Source organism: Brassica napus, chromosome C9 (assembly GCF_020379485.1).
Source record: "Brassica napus cultivar Da-Ae chromosome C9, Da-Ae, whole genome shotgun sequence".
In the NCBI taxonomy this organism is placed as follows: Eukaryota; Viridiplantae; Streptophyta; class Magnoliopsida; order Brassicales; family Brassicaceae; genus Brassica; species Brassica napus.
In genome coordinates this window covers 5,025,913-5,036,773 of record NC_063452.1, presented here as the reverse complement: position 1 = coordinate 5,036,773, position 10,861 = coordinate 5,025,913, and the positions used below count along the sequence as shown (strand labels likewise).

Here is a 10,861-nt window from a genome sequence, read left to right as displayed (position 1 = left end):
TGCTTTTTTTTCTTTAAAGTTTAGTTTTAGAAGAAAAGAAAAATAAAGTTTTAATTAATTAACTGTAAAATAAATATTATAATCACTAACACATGTCTCTGTCACGGCCATATTCATAAATTACCAATTTGTCCAGATTCCGACAGCTCCACCCAGGAGTGTCTCCACCATCTTCCTTATTCTTAACATTATAAATAGAGTCAGGTCCAAGATGAAAAACATAGTCATTGGCCTTTGAGACAACAATAACATACAAAAATAAAGAAAGTACAAATTTAACGGTTACTTTAGTAGCAGTAATTACTACAAAATGGAGAGAAAGTCTCTCGAAGTCGAGTCTATGGATCACCAAAAACTTTCCTCCGCCTACGATGGCTCTGTTACGGCCGTTGATTCTGTTAAAGAAGATGTTCAGGAGACCAAAGTCGTTTATAGAGGCTGGAAAGTCATGCCTTACATCATTGGTAACGCAATAATATTATCATTTACCGTGCTCTGTAAACTTTCTTCTTTTTAATGTTAAAAAAAAAACTTTCTTCTTTTGGAAACTATTTCTTTTGTCGTTTTGTTGTCTTAAGTTTTCACTTGGTCATTATTGAAGTCTTATGATCTTGGTTAATTTTTGTTGTTGTTACCACCAGGAAATGAGACTTTTGAGAAGCTTGGGATCATTGGAACACTATCAAACCTTCTGGTGTATTTAACTTCTGTCTTCAACATGAAGAGTGTCACAGCTGCAACAATCATCAATGCCTTTGCTGGCACAGTCAACTTCGGAACTTTCGTCGCTGCTTTCCTTTGCGACACTTACTTCGGTCGATACAAGACTCTTACCGTCGCGGTCCTCGCCTGTTTTCTTGTAAAGATCCACCCCGTCTAATTATTTCTTCCTCTACAAGCAATCTTGGTTTATAACCTAAAAATAAAATCTGGTTCTTGTTTTGTAGGGATCACTTGCGATACTATTGACTGCTGCAGTCCCACAACTACATCCAGCCCCATGCGGCACAGCGAGCTCGTGTAGCGGGCCAAGTGGTGGCCAGATAGCGTTTCTACTGATGGGTCTTGGGATTCTTGTGGTGGGAGCAGGAGGGATTAGACCGTGCAATCTAGCTTTCGGAGCTGATCAGTTTAATCCGAAGAGCGGGTCAGGGAAAAGAGGGATTGATAGTTTCTTCAACTGGTACTTCTTCACCTTCACTTTCGCGCAGATCTTGTCTCTGACAGTAGTTGTCTATGTCCAGTCTAATGTCAGTTGGACCATCGGTTTAACCATCCCGGTTGTTTTAATGTTCTTGGCCTCCGTGATTTTCTTTGCGGGTGCTAAGTTGTATGTTAAGATCGAAGCCTCAGGTAGTCCATTGGCTAGTATAGCTCATGTTATAACGGCTGCTATCAAGAAACACGGGTTAAAGTCAGTGGAACAGCCTTGGCTGAACCTTTACAACTACTACCCATCAAAATACGCAAACGCCAAGCTCAAATACACCGAACAATTCAGGTAAACACACTTTTAAACCGGTAAAAACCACCGTTTATACTTGATATATATATATATATTTATTTTTTTTTTTGAATGAATGTTAAAATTATTCATATCAAAACATTTTTACAATGACTGCATCTATAGTTGATATATATCTATATATAATTTGACTCAATAAAGAACTCAAAAACATTCGGTAAAAACATTGTCACACCTAAAACTAGTCTTGGTTTGTCTTTTCTGATGCTTTATTTTTACTGAGAGAGATTCATACTCGGCAGGTTTCTCGACAAGGCCGCGAACTTGACTCCTGAAGACAAGTTGGATGCTGATGGTAAGCCTGTGAATCCGTGGAATCTATGTACAATGCAACAGGTTGAAGAAGTGAAGTGCATCATGAGAGTGCTTCCTATATGGTTTGCTTCATCGATCTACTACTTAACCATCGCGCAACAAATGACTTATCCTGTCTTCCAAGCTCTCCAGAGTGATCGTCGCTTAGGCTCTGGAGGTTTCATGATCCCGGCAGCCACCTATGTTGTCTTCTTGATGACTGGCATGACCCTCTTCATCATATTTTATGACCGTGTATTCGTTCCTACATTAAAAAGAATAACCGGTATAGAGACGGGTATAACGCTCTTGCAAAGAATTGGAGCCGGGATTTTCTTCGCCTTGTTAAGCTTAATTGTCTCTGGTTTCGTCGAGGAACGTAGGAGAACCTTAGCACTAACTAAACCGACACTCGGTTTAGCGCCACGGAAGGGAGAAATCTCCTCAATGTCGGCTATGTGGCTGATTCCGCAGCTTGTACTTGCTGGTATAGCCGACGCATTTGGAGCTATTGGACAGATGGAGTTTTACTACAAGCAGTTCCCTGAGAACATGAGGAGTTTCGCTGGTTCTATCTTTTACGTAGGAGCAGGAGTTTCGAGTTACATCAGTAGCTTCTTGATCACAACGGTTCACAGGATGACGCAGAACTCGGCGGGTGGTAATTGGTTAGCTGAGGATTTGAACAAAGGAAGATTGGATTACTTCTATTTCTTGTTAGCTGGAATCTTGGCAGTTAATTTTGCTTACTTCTTGGTGATGGCAAGATGGTATAAGTACAAAGGAAGTGATGATGAAGAGACAAGTTATGAAACCAGTGGAGATATCATCAAAGAACAAGACAAGAACAAAGTCTGATGATCATATTTCACTTCTTTTGGACTTTAAGTCTAGACTCTTTGGATTTTCTTGGAATAAGCCATGGAGAAACGATGTAATGATATACTTCATGTGGCTCTTTTTTATTTTATTTTCTGGTTAATATGTTTGATCACATCTCTTTCTTTCTATCAATGTGGAGAAAAGGGAGATTATAACATCACATGTATTTGCAAAATAAAAAGAAATCGTCTTGTATTTTAAGCATTATGTTTCTATTACTGTTTTTACTCACCATGCAACATAGCCACCAAAAATACTACTACTTAGGCATTTACTAGTTACATATGCATAATTTGTATGGACGTGTCAAGCACAGATATATTGAGACGGTTCATGAGTTCTCTCTACGCTTCTATTGTATGTTACACATTATGTTTCTAATATTGTATTTCCTCACCATACAACATAACAAACTAAAATAATGAAACAAAGCCACCAAAAATTACTACTTAGGAATTTGATGGTTACATATGCATAATTTGTATCTATGTTTCAAGCAGAGATACAATGAAATGGTTTATGGGCTCTTTTGTTGTAAAGATTGTTGAATGGTTTCAGTGTCGAGACCTTTTAATATCACGACCAAGTGTGCCTCTCAACTTATCGGCGGAAATGACTTTGTTCGCAGCGGAACTGCCTCTGCTTCACGACCAAGTGTGTTTCTAATTCATATCCAACTATCCCCAACATTACTTAATTTGATAATAGCAATTAATTTTGCTTTTTCCTCAGTTTCTGCTCCATCTCTCCCACCACTTGACGTCACTGCTCAGGTATCTACTCTCACTTCTCAGCTATTGAACTTGATGTAGCGTACATCCTAAACACATTGAGCTTTGGTGTTCTATTTCCTTTTCTAAATTATCTATGTTTTCCTTTTAAGTTTACATTTAGGTTTTTCTTTATTCTTGAATTTAATGCGTTCACACTACATTTGCCACGTGTCGATAAAATAGCCTTTCTCACAATTTGTTTCCTTATATGCTTCAATTCTAAAACACACGAAATAAAAATAATGCAACATCAAAAACTGCGTATCTGTTAACTTTTTAGATAAGTTGCAAAAACGCAACACATAAGATACGTTAATTATAAAGACTCTTTTTCGTTCTTTGACTTCAATGGAAATGGAGAGGGTGAAGCGGAAGCTAGGCGGAGGTGGCGTGGCAGAGACAACGACGTCTACGGTCATCAATTTCTTCTCAGCCTCTCTTTCCCATGAACTCGCCTGTCAAGCTCTCTCTCTCTATGGTTTTGTATTGTTTAGGGTACGGAAAGGGTTGCGTTGTGGTGGTGGTACATTGGTGGTGCTTACGCATCTGCTCACCGGAGAGTGAAGACAAAGCTTAATGGTGGTGAGGCTGATGATGATGAAATTTGGATTTTGATTTAGGTTTAATTTGTTTTCGAATTAGTGCTTTTTTTTTGCTTATGTTTAGTGTTTCTTTCAATTTTTGGTTTAGTTCTGTAAAATTATTTGAATATATAATAATTTAAGGTGTTTATGTGTAAGTTACGAAGGAATAATCTAATAACATATATACACAAGATTTCTGATATTTCAAGAACCTTGAGTTTGATTGAAATGTAAATATCAGATTAAATGTGAGAGTTCGTTAGCCCGTAGCTATGTTTTGAAAGAGTGATATTTTACATATTTTGAAGATAAATTGTTTCATACTCGCAAATATATTCATGTTACAGCTAACTCGATATATTGGAATTGAGTGTGATAATACATTGAATGTTTGAAACGTACGTAACCGATTCTTTTTCGAAACAAAACAAAGACGGGCTCCTTCCTGCACCCAGGTTGCGAGTTCGAATCCTGCCGGAGAGAACTACCTCATGATGTCTCTGGACACCCCACACGGATATGGATCCATGCTTTAGGGCCCATTTGCATACCTGGAGAGAGGGTCTATCTGTGGGCTGCACCTCCCCTTGGGAATTAGTCTGAGCCCTTCCATAGGCCCGGGATACCCCCAGGTTAAAAAAAAAAAAAAACAAAACAAAGAACTCTAAAATAACACTTTTAACCAGTGTTTTGAAACCCGACCCGGACCCACGGTTGAACCAGTAAACCCGGTGACCCAGAAAAAAATCCAGTTTGGGTTTTGTGAAAAACTCAATATTTAGAAACCCACAAAACCCCGCAAAAACTCACTAAAACCCGGAACCCGATACCGGTTGAACCAATAAATAACTTTTACCTTTCTTTTTTAGTTTTTAGATTATGTTTATATTCTAAGTTTCCAATTAAGAAGTTAGGTGCTGACAAAAAAAAGTTAGGTTTTCTCTTTTCAGTTTTATATTTGTAATTTTTAGATTTTGATGAAGATTTCATTATGTCACCTGAAGAAAATAAAGTGAACGATGATAGAGAGAACCAAAATTAGTTGATGTGATTTGGTGTTAGTTTATTTCCGTTATTGACAATTTATTACAATGATCTTTCACTTTGAGTTTATTTTGAATTTGAAGTTTAATTTATTATTCAAATTAGAAATATAAATATTTATGAATTTATATCTTAAATTTTTTTAGATGTCATAACTTTTACTTTGTTACAAAAAATTTTAAATAGTCTAAACTATTTTTTGATATTTTGTATGTAAAATGAAAATAAAAATATAAAACAAAAGTTAAGTATTTTCTAAATACTTTTTAAACATAAAATATATACATATCCAAACTATTATTTTATGTTTTAAAAAACATTTAAAAAATATTAAACTTTAGTTTTTATATTTTTATTTTCATAGCTAATATATTATTATATAATAAAATTAATTCATTTATTAACCCAAGATTCACCCGCAGTCGACCCAGTGATCCATCAACCCGGTAAGTCCTTTTAGCATAATGAGAAAGAAGGTTTTTGGATAAGCTTTAAGAAGTAAGAACATGCTAACGTTTATTATGGTTGTTAATGTCAACATGGTCACGTTAAAAGATACAAAAGCCGGCAATACCACTCCGAGGTTGACTTACATAATAATCAAAATTATTTCTAAATTTTGACAATATTTACGATGATGCTGGTGAATTTTTCTGATCACTTAATAAAAACTTTGAATTTTCTATTTTTTATAACTTATAGTATGTCACCCTTATTTATTAGCTATCTTATATAATAAAGGAGACTTGTCTCTCTCCTCCTTCTTCCACGACAGCCAGAGCATAGGGGCGAATTGTGACACGTGTCACGTCGATAAACCTTCAACAATACGGATTTTTTCGTTCTGAAAAATCTACTGAAACCATTATGGGCTCTGTCATAACTTCTGTTTGGGCTTATATAATGCTCTTAATCTATATATTTATTTACGGTTTGGGTTTATAAGCCCATAATGATGGTGTCAAGTAAAACCCCAATAACTTTGACTCTTCACTGCACCTTAGTCGATTACGTTCCATCTCTTGGCTCCGATGAAGCGGCATCGTAAGTTCGTAACTGTCATATGGCATTCACTCAACAGCACTCACACCGGCGTTAAAATCAAAGATCCACTCCTCCTCCCACTATGCCTTATTCAATATTCTGTTTCCTTCCTCAGACACGACGAATCCAGACCTATAAATAAGGGTTCTCGGTCTGTCAGATTTTTCAGCTTCTCCTTCTGGCATCATTAGAATCATTAGAAAGCCTCACACCAGGAATAGTTTCCTCATCGTGCCGATTTAAAATCAGCTTCATAGGTTCAATGATAAGGCTGCTTTTGCCGAGATTACTGGTCCGGTCAGTCTGATATATTTGGAGCTGTTTCGGCTCCGCAATGAGAAGAAGCTGATTGCTTTGGCTAACACCAATTCTCATCTTCCTGGTTGGTCTCTAAGATTATGCTTCTAAAATAGAAAATTCAAATTCCGCGAAGATGTTGTGATTTTTTTATATTTTGTGCAAACATTATTGGTGAGTTGACCGGGATCAAAAGCACTTCAGCGAATAAGCACACGAAAAAGGCAGTGTTGCAACCATTAAAATTCAAAGGTCAGCCTCATTCTCATATCAAATTTTTTCTTAATTGTCGTCTGTTCTCACATTAAAAAAATGAAACATTTAACATCAGTTCAGACATTACACATGTGCATGGATATATTGGTTTGGCTAAGTGTGTTAGAGCTATGACGTAGACCCAAACATTATTGTGGCAAGAAGCATAAACCCAAAAATGGTTGGAGGTAGTTATATGTATTATGTTTGATTGCTGGTTTTTTCAGAGAATTGCTTATATGTTTTTTTAACTTTACATATCAATCAAATCTCTACAACTGTCTGTAACTGATCTACACTACATATGCAGGTCGGTTTTTCCTGAACCCAACTTTAGCACCCATTACTACTTTGACAAGCAGACACAGCTGGCAAGAGTTATTTTCAGAGGTACGTATACTTCCATAATCCATTCTGCTGTTTGTATGCTCTACCAGATTATTTCACACCACAGTACATTAGGTTGGAGTCTAATGCCGGCACAAACCCAGCACATGCTTCGTTCAGTCATGGTTTTGAAAAGGTAGAGCTACGAATATGCTATCGCCAATATATCCCTCAGGTACACCATTTTGTTTTATTGATTAAGACCTTTGCAGCTTTACGAATTTTGTTTAAATGCAACATATTTATAAAACAGGAATGAAATGTTCCTTTACACCGGGAAAGTGGCGAGTGTTCATACAGATAATGGGTGGTGTTTCATTGCTTGCTCCAAGTGCTCTTCATAGGGAAGTATCGTCGTTTACATGCATCATCTGTGATAACTCCAACAGTATCGGTGTGCTCAGGTTAACACTGCCTACATTCTTAATTTTTATTAACTCCTAGCTTCATTAGGCTCACATCATCCAAATCTTACAACTCTTTCGGATTTGGATTAAGTCATGCAGGTAACATGTTGAGCTAGCAGTGGCAGATGACACTTCTTATAAATGTAAGAGACGTGTTTACATGCCATATAACATTATGGGGACATGAATGTTTTCACATCAACCACCAATAAAGTTCTTGCTGCTCATATGTGGAGAGATGATTCACCAGAATAATGCAGGTTTCACTTTTAAAATGGTCAATCTTTTCTGAAAAATAAGCACATAAGACATTATACGATTGTAGATAGGTGAATTTTTTCTAATCTTAATGGTACGGTAATAGACCGCAAGTGAGTTAAGGGAAGAGCTAACAAAGTTAACTCAGAGAAGAAGAAGCTAACAGAGATGTAGCAACAGTCTACGAGAACTACTACGCATTACATCATCATCTGGAGAAGCTTCAGAGTCGAAGTAGACATGAAATAGGTATGCTCAAACAACTAGAAAAGAAAATAAAACAAGATCCATAGGAGTTCTTAGGGTTTCCTAATGGAGTCAGTAGTAGAGAACAACTCCAGCTACCAAGATCATCATCAGCTGCATCAACATGAGCAGAAAAAAAAACAGCTTCTTTCAGGCAAAAGACCAGTCATTGATAGCTTCAACAAAGCAAAGGTTTCAACAGTATTTGTGCCTACTGATACTCCTGACACGAGCTTGGTAGATGTTTTGTGGTATTGATGTTTATGTTTGCTATGGACGCATAAGAACTAAATAGTGTTATGTTGTGGAATTACTTTGCAAAGATGGGCATCGATGGAGGAAATGTGGTCATAAGGTTACAAGAGATAACCATGTGCATAGAGCTTACTTAAGATTTTCGTTTGCCCATCTTGTCCGGTAAAAAAAGGGTACACATTGGGTTTGATTTGCATTTCTAATCGTTTATATCTGCTTTTTCAGATGTCTTATGATGATCTTTGGCTTGGTTGTTGTTGTTCAGGTGCAATACAGTGCATAGGTTCCATCTGTACTGGTGGCCACATATACGCATAACCACTTGGATCAAGCACTGTGACTTTGGATATGGTTCATGTGGGCATATATTAGTTTTGGAGAAGAAAATGGAGGTTTTGGTTCATCAAATGGCGTCTTCGTTAACTACTGATTCAAATTTTGCTCCTTTTGCGGCTGCTATATTTGGGAGGTTGATGCAGCAGTCTAGAACATGAAGCTTTCAATGAATGTTTCTGTTTTGATTTCTCATCCATGGAAAATAGGATGGGTGTTTCTTCTCTTTCGAATTGTAGTTGTTACAAAAAGGTGAAAACTTACGTGTATATAAATATTACACGTACTTGTGTTTTACATATAAACGTAACAAGATTCTTCTCTTTCCATGCACTCTTGCATATTTATTTAAAATCATAAGCATTAAAACACAAGTACATAAAAAAATCATAGGCATTCAAGAAAATTTAAGTGTCATTTGTTTTTAAAAGTCAAAGAAAGATGATTTATGTTAAAAAAAAAAGAGAGAAGTTGATTCATTTTTTTTGTGGTTAAGAGAAATTGATTTAATGGAAACAATTAAGGGAAAATATTTGTGAAAATATGGTCTGTATGATACGATCTTGGCTTGGAAGCAAGACATCCTTAACAAACATGCTACAATAGTACAATCATATGTTGCTCCCAATTGTCTAATCATTTAAATTTGCTTAAAACCAGTGAGTCATATATATTTATTATATTTCAAACAAGCTTTTTGAAAATACACAGAGTCTAAAGATTGACATCTACACATACTAGCACAGAGCTTTCATAACTTTAGTTACACTTCTAACAAAATCAACTGACTTAGTAATTACAGGTAGCACTAGAAGTGGGAAGTAAATTAATTGAAAGTTAGTTACATGTACTGTTAACAAATCTAATCAGTTTAACAGCAAAACTCTCCAAAATCACGAAATGGAATCACAATAACTTATATAATCCCTTCTTTCTTAGAAAAAAAAAAAACAAACCCAACAACGGCACCCTCAATAGCGATATGAAGATATATATATAACACTATAAAAACAAGCAAACCAGCTACGAAAATTATATACAAAACAAAACATAAACCCCTTTTTAAAACAAAAACATATACCCATTTAAACAATGAAAACAATAGATAGTTATGAATTAGTCAAACACGATGAACGTGTATCTTAAAACAACCATTCAACATATAGCTTCATACAAACGATTTAATCAAATTCTTAATCCTCCAAGAACTTAACTTAAAGTATAATAAAGATAACATTCCGCGCGTAGCGCGGACCGACCACTAGTTGATAATATAATAAGTTTGAAACACTCGTATACTGAAGCCTATGAATTTTCGGTGGAGGATTATCTACACCGAATTCTATAGAAGAATGATGTATCTTTCAATTAATGATTGCTTAAGATATTTATTATACATTTATTTAAAAAATGAAGATGCTCGCATTAAATCTAACTGATTGTATCAGGTAAGATATCAAGTTTTTTACATAAAGTTTGCAATAATCGATATATATTCCAACTGCATATCTATCACCGAAAGAAAGAAAAACGAAAATCAGTTTAATCTAACAAACCAAAATAAATACAGCTTCCGGATGGTTGATATATTTTAAAAGAGTTAAATCTAAAAAAATCCAACCTAAATCCAAATCGATGTACACACTAAACAGATTTAATATCTTTTTATTTTATAAATATTAAAATTAATAATTTTATTCCGCGCAAGGCGCAGGTTATCACCTAATTGATTAATAAACTAGAGCTTTGGTGTTAACAAACTCTTGAATCCTTACTTATAATCTTTTGTGTTTATATTAAAACATCTAATCTGTTTTGTTATTAAAACTCTGTTTTGTTCCGGTTTCTATCTCCTCTGCCCCTACCCTTGTCTGTTCCCTCTCTGCTACATCTCTCTTCCAATCACAACCATGTTATTTATTATTTACATTAATAGCCTCATTATTCTTTATTTTTGTTACTGATGTTTTTTTTGATTTTTTTCATTTAGGTGGGAATTCTCGTCCGGTGAGGCCCAAGTGTTCTAAGTAAATCTAAATAGTATTTCTTAATTATTATACTCTCTTACGAAATACATTAAATAATATTTCATCCGTTTCATATTAAGTGTCGTTATAGAGAATTTTTTTCGTTGCAAAATAATTGTCGTTTTACCATTTCAATGCAGATTTTATTAACTTTGTTTTTCAGTTTATTTTTCTATTGGTTGAAATATGATTAGGTATATGAGTAATGATTGTCGTTTTACCATTTCAATGCAGATTTTATTAACTTTGT

At 35.3% G+C, this 10,861-nt stretch overlaps 1 protein-coding gene and 1 long non-coding RNA gene across 7 annotated transcripts; both read left to right on the top strand.

The window, feature by feature from the left end:
• The first annotated feature begins 210 nt into the window (after positions 1–210).
• LOC106411192 (protein NRT1/ PTR FAMILY 2.11) lies at positions 211–2,902 on the top strand. Its single transcript, XM_013851904.3, has 4 exons — positions 211–464; positions 642–859; positions 948–1,501; positions 1,768–2,902. Exons 1-4 carry the CDS (start codon positions 311–313, stop codon positions 2,675–2,677), a joined length of 1,836 nt encoding a protein of 611 aa, XP_013707358.2. The 5' UTR covers positions 211–310; the 3' UTR covers positions 2,678–2,902.
• Positions 2,903–6,057: 3,155 nt separating this feature from the next.
• Positions 6,058–8,911, top strand: LOC106411491. Of its 6 annotated transcripts, XR_007329240.1 has the most exons (9): positions 6,071–6,695; positions 6,775–6,886; positions 7,009–7,088; positions 7,161–7,260; positions 7,339–7,489; positions 7,592–7,752; positions 7,857–8,233; positions 8,320–8,424; positions 8,517–8,911. It is a non-coding gene; the product is annotated as an uncharacterized LOC106411491 (long non-coding RNA). The 6 variants fall into 6 exon arrangements; XR_007329241.1 differs by having other exon boundaries at positions 6,058–6,695; positions 7,584–7,752; positions 7,857–8,424; XR_007329238.1 differs by having other exon boundaries at positions 6,069–6,695; positions 7,857–8,413.
• Positions 8,912–10,861: the final 1,950 nt, after the last annotated feature.

Excerpts from the sequence above, each read along its gene's own strand:
- LOC106411192 (XM_013851904.3), top strand. The coding sequence starts at position 311 with ATGGAGAGAAAGTCTCTCGAAGTCGAGTCTATGGATCACCAAAAACTT. Across the intron at positions 860-947 it reads CGGTCCTCGCCTGTTTTCTT|GGATCACTTGCGATACTATT; the intron begins GTAAAGATCCAC and ends CTTGTTTTGTAG. Across the intron at positions 1,502-1,767 it reads AAATACACCGAACAATTCAG|GTTTCTCGACAAGGCCGCGA; the intron begins GTAAACACACTT and ends CATACTCGGCAG.